This window comes from Carcharhinus amblyrhynchos, chromosome 1 (genome assembly GCF_965287045.1).
Source record: "Carcharhinus amblyrhynchos chromosome 1, sCarAmb.v2.hapA, whole genome shotgun sequence".
Taxonomy (NCBI): Eukaryota; Metazoa; Chordata; class Chondrichthyes; order Carcharhiniformes; family Carcharhinidae; genus Carcharhinus; species Carcharhinus amblyrhynchos.
The window spans coordinates 8,307,047-8,324,894 of NC_137324.1; the positions used below are offsets into that span (position 1 = coordinate 8,307,047).

At 45.9% G+C, this 17,848-nt stretch overlaps 1 protein-coding gene across 1 annotated transcript in view; it reads right to left on the reverse strand.

Annotated features, from left to right (window-relative positions):
* Positions 1 to 17,012, reverse strand: part of LOC145344932 (exocyst complex component 6B) — a 595,965-nt gene extending 578,953 nt beyond the window's left edge. Inside the window, exon 1 of the mRNA XM_080192414.1 lies at positions 16,912 to 17,012. Coding sequence (XP_080048540.1) covers positions 16,912 to 17,006 — 95 coding nt within the window. The 5' untranslated portion in view covers positions 17,007 to 17,012. The remainder of the gene's footprint in view (positions 1 to 16,911) is intronic.
* Between the last annotated feature and the right edge of the window lie 836 nt (positions 17,013 to 17,848).

A 17,848-nucleotide genomic window follows, 5' to 3' on the forward strand; every position in this document is an offset into this window, starting at 1 on the left:
ATTTATAAGATAATGGTTAGAATGCAAGTCTTAACAGGTAATCAAGTCTTTACAGGTGCAGACAATGCAAATAGAGAGAGGGTTAAGCACATTAAAGGGTTGTGAATTGTCTTAAGCCAGGACAGTTAGAGAATTTGCAAGCGCAGGCAAGTCATGGGGGTTACAGATAGCGTGACACGAACCCAAGATCCCAGTTGAGGCCGTCCTCATGTGCAGAACTTGGTTATCAGTTTCTGCTCAGTGATTCTATATTGCAGTGCATCTTGAAAGCCATCTGGGAGAATGCTTATGCTTAAGAAAGCTTATGCATTTTCTGGTGTTGTGAGACTGTACTCCAGATGTACACCAATACCGTGCAGCAAGACTTCCCTACTTTTGTCCTCCAACCTCCTTGAAATAAGGGACAACAAATCTATTAACTTTCCTGATGACCTGCTGCACCTGTGTGCTAACTTTGTGTTTTGCTGCAAAGGTATCCCAAGTTCCTTTGTGTTGCAACTTTCTGCAGTTTTCCTCTATTTAAATAATACTGTTCTTTTGTTTTCCCTTCCAAATGTCCCTCAATCTTGTATGCCTCAATCAGGTCACCCCTCAGTTTCCTCTGCTCCAACAAACACAACCAAGTCTATCCAACCTCTCTTCATAACTTATATGTTCCATCCCAAGCATCATCCTGGTGAATCTCCTCTGCACCCGCTCCAATGCAATCACATCTCCCTTTAACATAGCAAACAGGACTTTTGATTTGATTTCTGTCACATTTATTGGTACACAGTGAAAATATTGTTTCTTACATGCTACACAAACAAGACACACTGTTCATAGAGTACACAGGGGAGGAGAGGGTGCAGAAAATAATGTTACAGTCATAGGTAGGATGTAGAGAAAGACCAACTTAATATAAAGTAGGTCCATTCAAGAGTCTGACGGCAGCAGGGAAAATGCTGTTCTTGAGTTGGTTGGTACGGGATCTCAGACTTCTGTATATTTTCATAGCGAGGGGGATTGAATATAAAAGTAGGGAGGTCTTGCTGCGGCTGTATAGGGCATTGGTGAGGCCACAGCTGGAGTACTGTGTGTAATTTTGGTTGCCGTACTTAGGCAAGGATATTTTGGCCTTGGAGGGAGTGCAGAGGAGGTTTACTAGGCTGATACCAGAGTTGAGGGGGTTGAGCTATGAGGAGAGGCTGAATAAACTAGGCTTGTACTCGTTAGAGTTTAGAAGAATGAGGGGAGATCTCATTGAGACGTATAAGATGATGAATGGGATGGATAGGATAGAGGTGGAGAGACTCTTCCCACTCAAAAAAGACAGTAGGACTAGGGGGCACAGCCTCAAGATAAAGGGGAGGCGGTTTAGAACGGAGTTGAGGAGGAACTTCTTCACTCAAAGGGTGGTGAATCTCTGGAATTCTCTGCCCGTTGAAGTGGTGGAGGCTGCCTCGCTAAATATTTTCAAGAAGCGGGTTGATGGGTTTTTGATAAGAGAGGAGATTAAGGGTTATGGGGAGAGGGCCGGAAAGTGGAACTGAGCCACGACAGATCAGCCATGATCTTATTGAATGGCGGGGCAGGCTCAAAGGGCTAGATGGCCTACTCCTGCTCCTATTTCTTATGTTCTCATGTTCTTATAAGAAAGGTTGGATAGGATTGGATTATTTTCTCTGGAGCAGAGAAGACTGAAGAGTGACCTGATTGAGATGTTCAAGATTATGAGGGGCATGGATAACGGGCAGCTGTTTTCCTTCGTCGAAGGCTCAGTTACGAGGCAACATCGGTTAAAAGTGAGGGGTGGGAGGTTTAGGGAGGATTTGAGGAAAAACTTTTACCCAATGGGTGGTGACTGTCTGGAATTCACTGCCTGGAAGGGTGGTACAGGAGAGCTGCCTCACATCATTTAAAAATTATCTAGATGAGTACTTGGCATGCCATAATATTCAGGGCTCTGGGCCAAGTGCTGGCAAGTGGGGTAAGGTGGGAAGGTCAGAGCAGACTCAATGGGCCGAAGAGCTTCTTCTGCACTGAAGTATTCTGTGATTCTGTTTCTGTCATACTACAGTCGGATTTGTCAGCCTTTTTGAACACGATAAGTGGGTGTTAATTATCAAACAAGAGCACCAGTAAAGTTCAGAATTAACTTGAGACAAAGACTACAAGCTCAGGGTTATATCACCACACACCCAGTTTACAAAGCATGCATCAACACCACTGTACACACTTGTCTCAAGTTTAGTTGGCAGGCTGCCACAGGGCCCACTCAGCTGTAGATTATGTACTTAGCTTATGAAATGAATCAGGAAACATGCACCCAGAAAAATAAGCTATGCAATTTATCACAAAACTGTAACAACATAAGAGGTCATTCAGCCGATCATGTCTACAACAGTTCTCCAAATGATCAATTCACCATATGCCATTCCCCTGCCTTCGCCCCATAACTTAACTCTACTTTCTCATGAGACTGAGGAAATTTGGCACGTCAGCTACAACTCTCACAACTGCTATAGAGGCACCATAGAAAGCACTCTTTCTGATTGTATCACAGCTTGGTATGGTTCCTGCTCTGTCCAAGATTGTAAGAAACTATAAAGGGAGTGATGCCCATGTGTAGATAGAGTCAGTAGATGAGAGGCTGGTTTGAGATGAGATGCCCCTCGCACCTTAAACCTGTGCCCCGAGTAATTGACTGTTCCACCCTGGGAAAAGCTTCTGACTATCCACTCTGTCCATGCTTCTCAACCTTGTAGGCTTCTATCAATTTCATTGAACCTGCCTCCACCACATACTCAGGCACTCCATTCCAAATCTTAACCACTCACTGCGTTTTAAGGACAATTTGAAAGAAGGAAGGGGAGGTCGAGGGACTTCAGTGGGGAATCCTCGACAAGGCCAAGGTGATCAAAGTGACCACTCCCTTGGAAAAGCAGCCAGCATTAACAAGGACCTCACACACCCCGGACATTCTCTTCTACCTTCGGGAAAAAGATACAAAAGTTTGAGACCATGTACCCACTGACTCAAGAACAGCTTCGTCCCTGCTGCCATCCTACTTTTGAATGGACCTACCTCGCATTAAGTTGATCTTTCTCTACGTGCTAGCTATGACTATAACACCACATTCTGCACCCTCTCATTTCCTTCCCTTTGTAAGGTAAGTTTTGCCTGTACATTCCATAAGAAACAATACTTTTCACTGGATACTAATACATTACAATAATGAATCAAATTCAAACCCTGTACATTCTTCCTTTTTCAACTAATTTCCTTTTGAACAATTTCATTGAACCTGTCGCCATCACACATACAGGCACTGCGTTCCAAACCTTAATCACTCACTGTATGGTCATGTCACTTTTGCTTCCTTTGTCAATTAACCAAGAACGAACAAAGAAAATCACAGCGGAGGAACAGACCCTTCAGTCCTCCAAGCCTCCACCAACCATGCTGCCCGACTGAACTCAAACCCTCTATCCTTCTTGGGACCCTATCCCTCTATTCCCATGCTATTTGTGTATTTGCCAAAATGCCCCTTAAAAGTCGCTATCATATCCACTTCCACTATTCCCTGGCAACAAGTTCCAGGCACTCACCACCCTCTGTGCAAAAAATCTGCCTCGTACATCTCCTTTAAACCTTGCCCCTCACACCTTAAACCTGTGCCCCTGAGTAACTAACTGACTCTTCCACCCTGGGAAAAGCTTCTGACTATCCACTCTGTCCATGCCTCTCAATCTTGTAGACTTCTATCAATTTCATTGAACCTGCCTCCATCACACAATCAGGCACTGCATTCCAAATCTTAACCATTCACTGGGTTTTAAGGACAGTCTGAAAGGAGGAAGGGGAGGTCGAGGGACTTCAGTGGGGAATCCTAGACAAGGCCATGGTGATCAAAGTGATCAATACCAATAATGAGACAAAGAGAAACGAACACACAAAGCCAGAGCTGGAAGAATGGAGAGCTCAAGGAGTGTTTTCAGACTGGAGGTCAGCAATGTGGTTGACTTTTAAATGTTTTGATTTAAAGTTAGAGTTAGTTTATTAGTCACAAGTAAGGCTTATATTAACACTTCAACGAAGTTACTGTGAAACTCTCCTAGTCACCACACTCCAACATTTGTTTGGGTCAATGCACCTAATCAGCACGTCTTTCAGACTATGGGAGGAAACTGGAGCAACCAGAGGAAACCCACGCAGACATGGGGAGAACATGCAAACTTCACACAGACAGTGACCCAAGGCAGGAATCAAACCCAAGTCCCGCGGCTCTGTGAGGTAGCAGTGCTAACCATTGTGCCACTGGGCAGTCCGCGATTTGATTTATTATTGTCACATGTATTGAGATACAGTGAAAAGTATTGTTTCTTGTGCATTACACAGACAAAACGTACTATTCAAAGGGGAGAAGAAAGGAGGTTGCAGAGTTACAGTCATAGATAGGGTGTAGAGAAAGATCAGGGATGTCCTCAAGGGTGGACAATAAATGCTAGTCCAGCCAGCATCACCCACCTCCCATGCAAGTTCCTTTACACTGGGGGGGAACTAATTGCAGACTGGATGACAACTTTGCAGAACACCCACACAAAATCCAGTTTTCTGTCGCTTGTCATTTTAATTCTCCACATCACTCCCACTCTGACCCTTCGCCCTTGGCTTGTAATAGTGCACCAGTGAGGCTCAACATAAGCTCAAAGGACAGCATCTCAGCCACCGACTGAGTACTTTGCAACCTTCCGGAATTAGCGCCAAGTTCAACTATTTCGGGTTATAACCTCCTGCCTCTTTTCTTTGGACAGGTATTGGTGATGAATCTGTGATTCCTATTTTTATACCTTCCCTTGGTCCATCTGTGCTCAGACCCCAACTGTTCACATTATATATTAATGATTTGCAAGAGGAAATTGAATGCATCATCTCCAAATGATGATTCAAAGTTGGATGGGAGGGTGAGCTATGAGGAGGATGCAGAGATGCTTCAGTTTGATTTGTACAGGCTGCGTGTGGGGGTATCTGCATGGCAGATGCAGTATAATGTGGATAAATGTGAGGTTATCAACTTTGGTAGTAATAATAGCAAGACAGATTATTACTTGAATGTGTGTAAATTGAGAGAGTTGGATACTCAGTAAGATCTTGGCGTCCTCCTGTGTCAGTCTCTGAAACTAAGCACGCAAGTACAGCAGGCAATAAAGAAGAAATGTGGTATGTTGGCCTTCAGGGATAAGGATGTTTTGCTGCCATTGCATAGTGCATTGCTGAGGCCACATCTGGAATATTGTGTGCAGTTTTGGTGTCCTTATCTGAGGAAGGATGTCCTTGCTATACAGGGAGTACAGCAAAGGTTTACCAGGTTGATTCCTGGGATGGCAGGTCTATCACATGAGGCTAGATTAAGTCGGTTAGGATTATATTGACTGGAGTTTAGAAGAGTGAGGGGGGATCTCACATCAACTTATAAAATTCTAACAAGGTAGATTCAAAAAGAATGTTCCCAATGGTGGGGGAGTCCAGAACGAGGGGTCATAGTTTGAAGGGGTAAACCTTTTAGAACTGAGGTGAGGAGAAATTTTTTCACACTGAATGTGCTAAATGCTGAATGTGTGGAATTCACTAGCACAGAATGTAGTTCCGGCCAAAATGTTGTCTGATTTCAATTCTTGGAGCTAAAGGAATATGGGAGGAAAAGGGGATCAGGATATTGAATTCGATGATCAGCAATGATCAAAATGAATGGCAGAGCAAGCTCGAAGGGACAAATGGTCTGCTCCTGCTTCTTGTTTCTAATTTTCCTTGTCCCATTAATAACTTATTTTGCTTTGGACCATCATCCCTTTTGTTATTTAATCTCTACTGCTTTCCAACCTATCAGACACCACTCCCCCAGTCAACCCTGCCCTAATTTACAGTTCTGGTCACCCTATTATAGAAAGGACATTATTAAACTAGAAAGAGTGCAGAAGAGATTTACTAGAACGTAACCGGGACTTGGTGGTTTGAGTTATGAGGAGAGGCTGGGACTTTTTCCTCTGGAGCGTAGGAGGCTGAGGGGTTATCTTAGAGGTTCATAAAATGAGGGCATAGATCAGCTAGATAGTCAATATCTTTTCCCAAAGGCAAGGGAGTCTAAAACTAGGGGGCATAGGTTTAAGGCGAGGCGCAGGGACACAAAAGGGTTCAGAGGGACAATTTTTTCACAGGGGGTGGAATAAGCTGCCAGAGATAGTCAGAGCAGGTACAATTGTGTCTTTTAAAAAGCATTTAGACAGTTATATGGGTAAGATGGGTATAGAGGGATGTAGGCCAAATGTGGGCAATTAGAATTTATTTATGAGTTTAAAAAGGAAGGGTGGCATGGACAAGTTGGGCCGAAGGGCCTGTTTCCATGCTGTAAACCTGAGTCTACACATCGAAGTTAAATTGGTTCTGACGTAAGATGATTGACCTGGAACGTTACAACACAAAGTATAAATGATTGAAATCTGGAATACACTAATAAATAAACTTAAAACAGGTCGGACTGTGAATCGATGGTGTTAATTTTTCAAACTGATGTTGACCCTGATGTTCAGCCCGAAACATCTGTTTCTTTCTCCACAGATATTGCTTTACCTTCTGATATATGCAGCATTTTCTGGTTGTATTTGAAAATGAGATACTAGTTAGCTGTTTTTAATCTAGATTAATACAAACAAGGCAAAACAAGCATTAGCTCTCACACAGCAGTAATAATAGGCTTTTGGCAAAGGCAGGGCCACAATTATCTGTTGAGACTTGAAAGTGTGCCACTGAAATTAAAGCATAAAAGCCTGAGAGTGCAGCACTGCTGTCGAGCATTCCTAAAGCAAGTGGTGTAATTTATTCATTAAATTAATGCAGTTGGCACTCAGCCAAGGTGTCGCCGCTCTTCAATGTGTGCCACCCCTTTCAGCTGCGTTCACAAAACTGGAAGAATACGTTTTCACAAGCTGCTTCATTTCAGGCTCGCAACAACGTAGAGTTTGTTATTATTTTTGTTGGCTTATTCGTTACTAGGTCAAGCAAGACATATCCTTACTTCAACCAAGCTGTAGCATTGCTGCAAATTGGGCTTGCTTCTGACTAAAGCCATGAAATCTTCAAGACCCAGAAGCAAAAGTCTGAGTGCATTCCAGAGCAAAGTGGCACCAGGCCACCTCTTCCACGCTTGAATTCTGCTTTGCTCAAGATTGACATTAGGTCCCAACACTGGCTGAAAAACTTTAATGGGCATCAGTGCGATGGTCAAAATGAATGGTGCACCAGACTCGAAGGGCCGAATGGCCTACTCCAGCTTTTAGTTTCTCTATTTCTACGTGTACTTGCTGTAGGTCTTTCAGAGGCCAGTCCAGACTGGTTCTTCGCAAGCTTGAACTGGCCTCTGATGAAACCACATGGTACAACCCAGTCCAATCCTGCAAAGATCCAAATTTTGCTTTCTGTTCAATTTATTTTAAATAATCTTCCCCCCATCCACTGAAGACACCAGATTTTGTTAGATGGACAATCAGTTGGCCTTGGGGCACAACAGCTTTTAGCAAGGACACTGGGAAGGGAGGCGTCTTCATTACATTCGTCTGCACATGTGCATGGAGAACGAAAGAAACTTTTGAGTTATATAACTGGGAAACTTTCAACTGTACCACCTGGAATGTAATTGGATGGGTGGGTTCCACAATTAGCAGATGGATCTTTAGCACTAGATTATGTCCCAGCCAGTTGAAAACGACCTCAAAGATTGCTCAAAGACCTCGAACCTGCAACATATACGCTCTTCTCATCAATGTGCATGCAGCATTCATCACCACAGAGGTAACTGCCAATGGTAAGCTTGTCACACTAATCCCACCCCTTTCCCACTGCAGCGGCAGCACTGTCAGGACAGTGGAATTGCAGGTTATATAGTTCTATCATAAGATCAGAATTCATAATGGAAATATAGAAGAAAATATTTCATCTTAGCATACATTCAAAAAGAAAAACTGCAAATACACAATTGAACTAATTCAAAAAAGCAGGATTTGCAATATGAGTATCCGGAATTATAGAAAGGATCTTATTAAACTAGAAAGACTGCAGAAAAGATTTACTAGGATGCTACCGGGACTTGTGGATTGAGTTATAAGAGGAGGCTGGATGGACTGGGACTTTTTTCTCTGGAGTATAGGAGGCTAAGGGGTGATTTGATAGAGGTCTATCAAATAATGAGAGGCATAGCTTAGCTAGATCGTCAATATCTTTTCCCAAAAGTAGGGGAGTCTAAAACTAGAGGGCATAGGTTTAAGGTGAGAGGGGAGAGATACAAAAGTGTCCAGAGGGGCAATTTTTTTCACACAAAGGGTGGCGAGTGTCTGGAACAAGCCACCAGAGGTAGTAGTAGAGGCAGGTACAATTTTATCTTTTAAAAAGCATTTAGATAGTTAATGGGTACGATGGGAGTAGAGGGATATGGGCCAAATGCAGGCAATTGGGAATCACTTAGGGGTTTAAAAAAAAAGGGCAGCATGGACAAGTAGGGCCAAAGGGCTTGTTTCCATGCTGTAAATCTCTATGACTCTATGAATAGTTTACAAAGCATATACAAGTACTTTCAGCTTTGAGAAACTGCAATGTGACGTTTTGTGAAATGTTGCTGTATAACTGGAACTTCTCCACAATGCTGTCAAGAACATCTGCTCTCTCAGGGTGTGGTATTTGGAAGATGTGAGTAACAAGCAGAGTTCATTCTCTACATCTCAGATCACTTGAGCACAGGGCTGCATGCAAGTTACACAGCCTCTTGTGCCCATTCACCCAGCAAAAACAAATGCTAGTGGGTAAGGAGTACCCCCTTCCCCATCAATGCTAATTCTTACCAGGTTGCAGACAGTAGTCATGACTCCCTTTACATACTTCAGCTAAATCTAGGCAAATTAGACCAAACTTTTTTCTGCCGTTAGCTCTCCGCAGTAGATGCAGGTGACATGACTACCTCCAAGGCAAACAAAATTGGCCATTGACAGAATGCTTAAAGACAGGAATTTAATTTGAAACTTGCATTTAAATCGTAAAAATCAGGAACATCCTGAAGAATTTCACCAAACAAAATTGGATCAAGTCAATAAGGAGAGACTATAACAGGTGACACACAGTTTGGTCAGAGAGGTAGACTTTAAGAAAAACCTTAAAAGAGGAGACAAATTTATGAGAGAGAGAACAGGCTCCAGATCTTGGGGTCTGAGCAGCTGAAAGCGTAATGCCAAAGGTGGAGCAATGAAAATCAGTTGCACAAGAGGCCAGAAATGGATGACAGAGATTTTGGAGGGTTGTGGGTTTGGAGGAGATTATAGTGACAGGGAGGGGCATGACCACAGAATGCTTTGAAATCAAGGGTGAGAACTGGGGGCCAATATGATCAACAAGCACAAGGTGATGGGTGAAGGGGACTTGGTGTGCACTAGGATAGGGCAGTAGAGTTTTGGATTAGCTGAAGTTTACAGAGGCTACAAAGTGGGAGAGCATTGCCATAGATGAACGCATAGGTAACAAATGCACGGGTAAGAGTTTTAGCAGATAAGTTGAGGTCAGGCTGGTTTTGTAATAATGTGAGAAAATCAGATCAGTGCAGTAACTGATCTTACATGTGTTTGGGCACGTGTGTTAAATGCAAGTTTGAATGAGAGAGATTGAGAGTGCCTACTTGTTGCTATTTCATACTGCAATGAGCATTAGCTTCAGATCTCAATAAATCCTGCTGCTGCCATTAAAAAAAAAATCATATTTCACAGAAAATGGGTGGGGACTTCAGAAATGTACATGTACGGTGTGGAATCGTCCAAGCAAATAACAGAATGATTTCATGTGGCAGTCCTTTATTTTTTCAGCACGAGTAGTAATCATCAGGCCAGGCAATAATTTCCACAGTGACAGCCTTCCTTGTTAATAGATAGTCTTCAATGGTGTAAGTCATCGATTGGGGTGCACCACAGCTGCAGCCCAGGCTCATTACACAAAAATCTTGGCCGGTAATGAACCAGGTGAGGAGTGTCCAATGTTACCATGGCAGGTTGAAGCCAGGTGGACAGGATGGGAGGAGAGCAGCAGGTGGACCAGCAAGGTCCTTGTGTAGTGGCCGGTTTGGATTGATGCAAACCTTCTCCATGAGCTTTCTTATTACAATCTCCCTCCTTACCAGGGGGAAGGATGTTGCTCAGGACTGGGAGCCAGGGAACTGAGTTGATCGAGGGAGTATCCGAGATGATACACATTGCTCTGTTGAGCTGGGTATTTACAAGACTGTAAGAAGTCTCACAACACCAGGTTAAAGTCCAACAGGTTTATTTGGTAGCAAACACCACTAGCTTTCGGAGCGCTGCTCCTTCGTCAGGTGAGTGGGGAGTTCTGATCACAAACAGGGCATATAAAGGCACACACTCAGTTTACAGAATACTGATTAGAATGTGAGTCTTTATAGTTAATCAAGTCTTAAAGGTGCAGACAATGTGAGTGGAGATAGCATTAAGCATAGGTTAAACAGGTGTGTATTGTCTCCAGAATGGACAGTGAGTGAGATGTTGCAAGCCCAGGCAAGTCATGGGAGTTTCAAATAGTGTGACATGAACCCAAGATCCCGGTTGAGGCCATCCTCACGTGTGCAGAACTTGGCTATCAGTCTCTGCTCAGCGACTCTGCGCTGTCATGTGTCATGAAGGCTGCCTTGGAGAACATTTACCTGAAGATCAGAGGCTGAATACCTGTGACAGCTGAAGTGTTCGCCAACAGGAAAAGAACAGTCCTGCCTGATGATTGTCGAGCGGTGTTCGTTCATCCGTTGTCGTAGCATCTGCATGGTCCCCCCCAATGTACCATGCCTTGGGACATCCTTTCCTGCAGCATATCAGATAGACAATGTTGGCCGAGTTGCAAGAGTATGTACCGTGTACTTGGGGGATGATGTTTTCACGTGAGGTGATGGCATCCATGTCAACGATCTGGCATATCTTGCAGAAGTTGCTGTGGCAGGGTTGTGTGGTGTCATGGTCGCTGTTCTCCTGAAGGCTGGATAGTTTGCTGCAGACAATGGTCTGTTTGAGGTTGTGCGGTTGTTTAAAGGCAAGAAGCAGGGGAGTGGAGATGGCCTTGGCGAGATGTTCGTCTTCATCAATGACATGTTGAAGACTCCGGAGATGGTGTCGTAGCTTCTTCGCTCCACACACCAAAGCAAAAAACCGCATTGACCTCCTCAGAAGACAAACACGGGACACATTGGACAGAGTACCCTTCGTCATCCAGTACTTCCCCATCTCCACATCATATTTACAAGACTGGCATGGGAGGAGCTATATCACACTGGTGCACAGTACTTCGCAGTTAAGTACATGATAGCAAGACTTGAAATAAGGTTTGAGCATCTGCAGGGAAAGCAAGCAGTGTTGCTGGACCACACCATCAGAAAGCAGCCCAGCATGCTCACAAAGGTCAATAAATGGAGGGCAGGGATTTAAAGTGAATGGTAAAAGAATCAAGAAGGCAAAAGACTGTAAAGATAAAAATGCAATTCCCTATTCTTCAGTTCTGATAAAAGTTAAATACCTGACATGTTAACTCTGTTTCTCTCCACAGTTGCTGCCAGACCTGTGGAGTATCTCCAGCACTTTCCTTTGTATTTCAGATTTCCAGCATCCTTAGTGTTCTTTTTTTTTATAAGACACAAAGACACAAGGTAAAAACATTCTCATGCAACAGCAGGTTAGGATTGGAAATGCACTGCCTGATCGGGCAGCGGATATAGATTAAATAAAAGGGGAATTGGATCATAGAATCATAGCAACCCTATAGGGCAGAAAGAGGCCATCTGGTCCAATGATTCTGCACCGACCACAATCCCATCCAGGCCCTACCCCTATATCCCCACACATTTACCTACTAATCCCTCCAACTTACGCACCTCAGGATACAAAGCGGCAAACTTAGCTTGGCCAATCAACCTAACCCACACATCTTTGGACTGTGGGAGGAAACCAGAGCACCTGGAGAAAACCCACGCAGACACAAAGAGAACGTGTAAACTCCATACAGACAGTGACCTAAGCCGGGAATCAAACCCAGGTCCCTGGAGCTGTAAAGCAGCAGTGCTAACCACTGTGCTACCGTGCTGCCCAATAAATAGCTGAAGGACAAATAACTGCAGGGATATGGGGAAAGAATGGGTGAATTCTGTGTTGCAAAAGAGCTCTTACAGGCTAGATGGCAAAATGATCTACTTCTTTGTTACTCCATGAATCACTAGACTATTAATCCAGAAACTCAGCTGACGTTCTGGGGATGTAGGTTCGAATCCTGCCACGGCAAATGGTGGAATTTGAATTCAGTAAGAAAAATCTGGAATTAAGAATCTATTGATGGCCATGAAACCATTGTCGACTGTTAGAAAAACCCATCTAGTTCTTTAATGGTCTTTAGGGAAGGAAATCTGCCATCCTTCCCAGTCTGGCCTACATGTGACTCCAGAGCCACAGCAAGTTGCTCACTGGTATCAAACATTACAAAATCTCAACGAAGAAATGAAATTGGGCAAATCACCTGGCATCCGATCTAGGCACCGGAAAAGACAACAGCAAAACAAACAGCCCTGTCGACCCCGCAAAGTCTGCCTTATTAACATCTGGAGGCGAGTGCCAAAATTGGGAGGAGTATCTCACAGACTAGTCAAGCAACAGCCTGACACAGTCACTCTCACGGAATCATACCTTATAGATAACATCCCAGACACCACCGATACCATGCCTGGATAGGTCTGTCCCACCAGCAGAACAGAGCCAGCAGAGGTGGTGGCACAGTGGTATACAGTCAGTGGGGAGTTGCCAAGGGAGTCCTCAAAATCGACTCCAGACCCTATGAAGTTAATGGCTTCAGGTTAAACTTGGGCAAGGAAACCTCTTACTGGTTACCACATACCATCCTCCTTCGGCTGATGAAGGACACAATGAGGGTGGCAAGGGCGTAAACCATATCTGGGTGGGGGATTTCAATGTCCACCATCAAGAGTGGCTCCGCAGCAGCATCACTGATCAAGCTAGTTGAGTCTTAAAGGGCATAACTGCTAGACTGGGTCTGCAGCAGGTAGTGAGGGAACCAAAAGAGGGAAAAACATACCTGACATCATCCTTACCAATCTGCAAGTTGCAGATGCATTCGTCCACGACAGTATCAGTAAGAGTGATCACCACACAGTCTTCGTGGACATAAAGTCCCACCTTCACATTTCTTACAACAATCTGAGGTCCCTATCTGCTTCAAGACAACCATCGTCCAAATACCAAAAAAAAGCTAGGCAGCGTGCCTCAATCATCTGGTGGCTCTGACATCCATCATTATGAAATGCTTCAACAGGTTAGTCATGGCACAAATCAATTCTGACCTCCCAGAATGCCTGAATCCACTCCAGTTTGCCTACCAACTCAACAGGTTCACGGCAGACGCCATTTCCCTGGCCCTGCACTCAACCCTGGAACACCTAGACAACAGAGACACTGACATCAGACTCTTATTTATTAAGTACAGCTCAGCCTTCAACACCACTATTCCTGCAAAACTCATCTCCAAACTCCGTGGCCTTGGCTTGGCTCCTCCCTCAGCGATCGGATCCTGAACTTCATAATCCACAGACCATAATCAGAAAGGACAAGCAATAACACGTCCTCCGCAATAATCCTCAATACCTGAGCCTCCGACTATATTCCTTAAACACCTACGACTGTGGCCAAATTCCCCTCCAATTCAAGTTTGCTGATGATACCACCATATTGGGTCAGATCTTAAACAATGACAAGACAGAGTACAGGAAAGAGATAGAGAATCTGGTGAACTGGTGCAACGACAATAATCTCTCCCTCAATGTCAAGGAGATTGTCATCGACCTCAGGAAGCATTGTGGAGGACGTGCCCCTATCGACATCAACAAGACAAAGTAGAAATGGCTGAGAGCTCAGTTTTGTTAGGTGTTCAGCCCAGTCCATCACTCAAACCAAGCTCCCAGCCAATAACACTGTCTACACATCCCGCTGCCTCGGAAAAGTAGTCAGCTTAATCAAAACCCCAAGCACCTTGGACATACTCTCTTCTGCTTTCTTCCATCAGTGACCCAAGCCAGGAATTGAACCCAGGTCCCAGGTGCTGTGAGGCAACAGTGCTAACCACCGTGCGTGGATGAGTGCAATGCCAACAACACTCAAGAAGCTTAACATCCAGGACAAAGCACGCCCCCACTTTGTCCTGGTTCCTCCTCCCCCCCCACCCCCCCACTTGATTGGCATCATATCCACCACAACTAACATATGCTCCCTCCACTACCGATGCTCAAAGCAGCAGTGCACTATCTACAAAATGCACAATAGCAATTCACCAAAGATCTTTAGTCAGCACCTTCCAAATCCATGACCACTTCCACCTAGAATGACAAGGGCAGCAGATACGTTGGAATACCACCACCTGCAAGTTCATAAGAACATAAGAACATAAGAAATAGGAGCAGGAGTAGGCCATCTGGCCCTTCGAGCCTGCCCCGCCATTCAATAAGATCATGGCTGATCTGTCGTGGCTCAGTTCCACTTTCCCGCCCTCTCCCCATAACCCTTAATCCCCTCTCTTATCAAGAACCCATCAACCCGCTTCTTAAAAATATTTAGCGAGGCAGCCTCCACCACTTCAACGGGCAGAGAATTCCAGAGATTCACCACCCTTTGAGTGAAGAAGTTCCTCCTCAACTCCGTTCTAAACCGCCCCCCCTTTATCTTGAGGCTGTGCCCCCTAGTCCTACTGTCTTTTTTGAGCGGGAAGAGTCTCTCCACCTCTATCCTATCCATCCCATTCATCATCTTATACGTCTCAATGAGATCTCCCCTCATTCTTCTAAACTCTAACGAGTACAAGCCTAGTTTATTCAGCCTCTCCTCATAGCTCAACCCCCTCAACTCCGGTATCAGCCTAGTAAACCTCCTCTGCACTCCCTCCAAGGCCAAAATATCCTTGCGCAGGTGCGGCGCCCAAAACTGCACACAGTACTCCAGCTGCGGCCTCACCAATGCCCTATACAGCTGCAGCAAGACCTCCCTACTTTTATATTCAATCCCCCTCGCTATGAAGCCACTCACCATCCTGACTTGGAAATGTATCGCCATTCCTTCACAGTGGCTGGGTCAAAATGCTGGAGTTCCCTTCAATGCTATTGTTCATTCAACCCACAAGTACACGGACTGCAGCGATTCAAGGCAGTAGCTCACCACCACCGTCTCAAGAGCAACTGGGGACGGGCAATAAATACTGGCTTAGCCAGCTATACCCATGTCCAGCGAATGAATTAAAAAATATGAACCAGTTATTCCAACGTAAATCTGGTCCAAATGTGAATTGAGTTCATCCAAGCCATCCAGAATAGCCGAGCATTAAACACACCATTCTACAGGTAACAAATGATTAGGCATGAGCCCGACATGTGTTGAGCTCATAATGGGCACACACCAGTAGAGTATTGAGAGAACACTACATTGACAGATGTCATCCTGTGTGGAAAAACCTTTTCTCATGAACGTAAAGATTGCAAGACACCAAAGGGCCAGGGAAGTTACCTGCTGTCCTAGTCCCAAACTAGGACAAAGGTTGTTAAGAAGGCGTACGGTGTCTTGGCGTTTATTGGTAGGGGGATTGAATTTAGGAGTCGCAGTGTAATGTTGCAACTGTACACTACTCTAGTGCGGCCGCACTTGGAGTACTGTGTGCAGTTCTGGTCCCCGCATTACAAGAAGGATGTGGAGGCGTTGGAGAGGGTGCAGAGGAGGTTTACTAGGATGGTGCCTGGTATGGTGGGGAGGTCCTATGAGGAGAGACTGAGGGATTTAGGGTTGTTTTCGTTGGAAAGAAGGCGGCTAAGAGGGGATCTTATTGAAACATATAAGATGATTAGAGGTTTAGATAGGGTGGATAGTGATAGCCTTTTTCCTCGGATGGAGAAAGCTAGCACGAGGGGGCATGGCTTTAAATTAAGGGGGGGTAGCTACAGGACGGATGTCAGGGGTAGGTTCTTTACCCAGCGGGTGGTGAAGGATTGGAATGCCCTGCCTGCTGCAGTTGTAAATGCGTCTAGTTTGGGGGCGTTTAAGAGATCTCTGGATAGGTTTATGGACGAAAAGGGATTGGTATAGGCTAGTGGGTCATTGTTTTTGTAACTGGTCGGCGCAACATCGTGGGCCGAAGGGCCTGTTCTGCGCTGTAATGTTCTATGTTCTATGTTCTATGTTCAAACAACATATTCATCCCTCCAGAATGCAAGACCTCAAGAACAGGAGAGAGGGCACAGGGACGGGGCCAGAGACGAGGGGAGCATACGGGGCAGCGGGGGCCAGATGGAGAGGGGGGGGGGGGGGTGAGGGGACCAGACGATTGGGTGAGGAGACCGGATGGGGGGAGGGCTGAGAGGACCAGAATGGGAAGGGGGGTGGAGGGAGAGGGGGGGGGGGGGGGTGGAGAAGGGTGGTGGGGATGGAGTTGGATGGTGTAGGGAGCGAGTGGGGGAGGGGGTGGAGAGAGGGGAGGGGGTGGAGAGAGGGGGGAGGGGGAGTGGAGAGGGGGAGGGGGAGTGGAGAGGGGGGAGGGGGAGTGGAGTGGGGAGGGGGGTGGGGGTGGAGAGAGGGGAGGGGGAGTGGACAGGGGGGAGGGGGTGGGGAGGGGTGGGGGAGGAGGGAGGGGAGGGGAGGGGGAGTGGACGGGGGGGAGGGGAGTGGGGGTGTGATGGGGGGGATTGTGTTTAGGGGGATCCGCCCCCCCGCTCTGGAGAAGGGTCCCTCTCTCTCTCTCTCTCTCCCTGTGCGGTGCCCGCTGCCCGGCCCCAGGCTGTGCCTCTCTCCCAGCTCTCTCTCTTACCGCAGGGTGGGCCCGATGCAGGCCGGCTCCGTGCTCTCGATCTCCCGCAGGATCCGCTCGTGCTCCGCCGCTGTCTCCAAACTCTCCGCCGCCATCTTGCCCCTTTTACCTTTACGTGATGACGCCGGGGGGCTGGGCGGGGGGGGGTGGGGCGACGTGCCGCGTGGCCTGCCGGGAGCTGTAGTCCTTCCGTCCGAATTGGCGGCTGAATTTCCGGTTTGGCGGCGGCGGCGCCTGCGCATTGTCAGGTCACTGTGGAGCGCCTCCACGCGGCAAGGGCTGTTACTGCAGCCGGATTCAGAACATCTCCTTTGTGGTCCCAATCCCTTTGAGTTAACTCCGGGAAATGTTCCCCAAAGTGGCTGAGCATGCCACCTAGAAAGGCGATAAAAGGTGGACGGCAATGAAATTAAATTCAATCAATAAATAATAAAATAAAATTTAATTCATAAAATTCAAGCTTTAGAAGAATGGTAGGAGACCTTATTGTGGATGGCACAGTGGTTAGTACTGATGCCTCACCGTGCCAGGGACCCAAGTTCAAATCGCATCTGGGGTCACTGTCTGTGTGGGGTCTACACGTTCTCCCTGTGTCCTCTTTTAAGGTCAAACCAAACAGACAAACTCAAATTAAATTAGGACAAACTAAAAGGGGCAGCTCCCCCAAAGGAAGGGGAACAGCCCGAACAAAAACAAAAGTACAAAGGAAACTTAAAACACATCAAATTAAAATGTGATTAACGTCCTCTCTTGTGTCTGCTTGGGTTTCCTCCAGGTGCTCCAGTTTCCTCCCACAGTCTGAAAGATTAAGTGCATCGGCCATGCAAAATTCTCCCTCAGTGTACCTGAACAGGGACTGGAGTGTGGCAGCTAGAGGATTTTCACAGTAGCTTCATTGCCATGTTAATGTAAGCCTACTTTTGTCACTGATAAATAA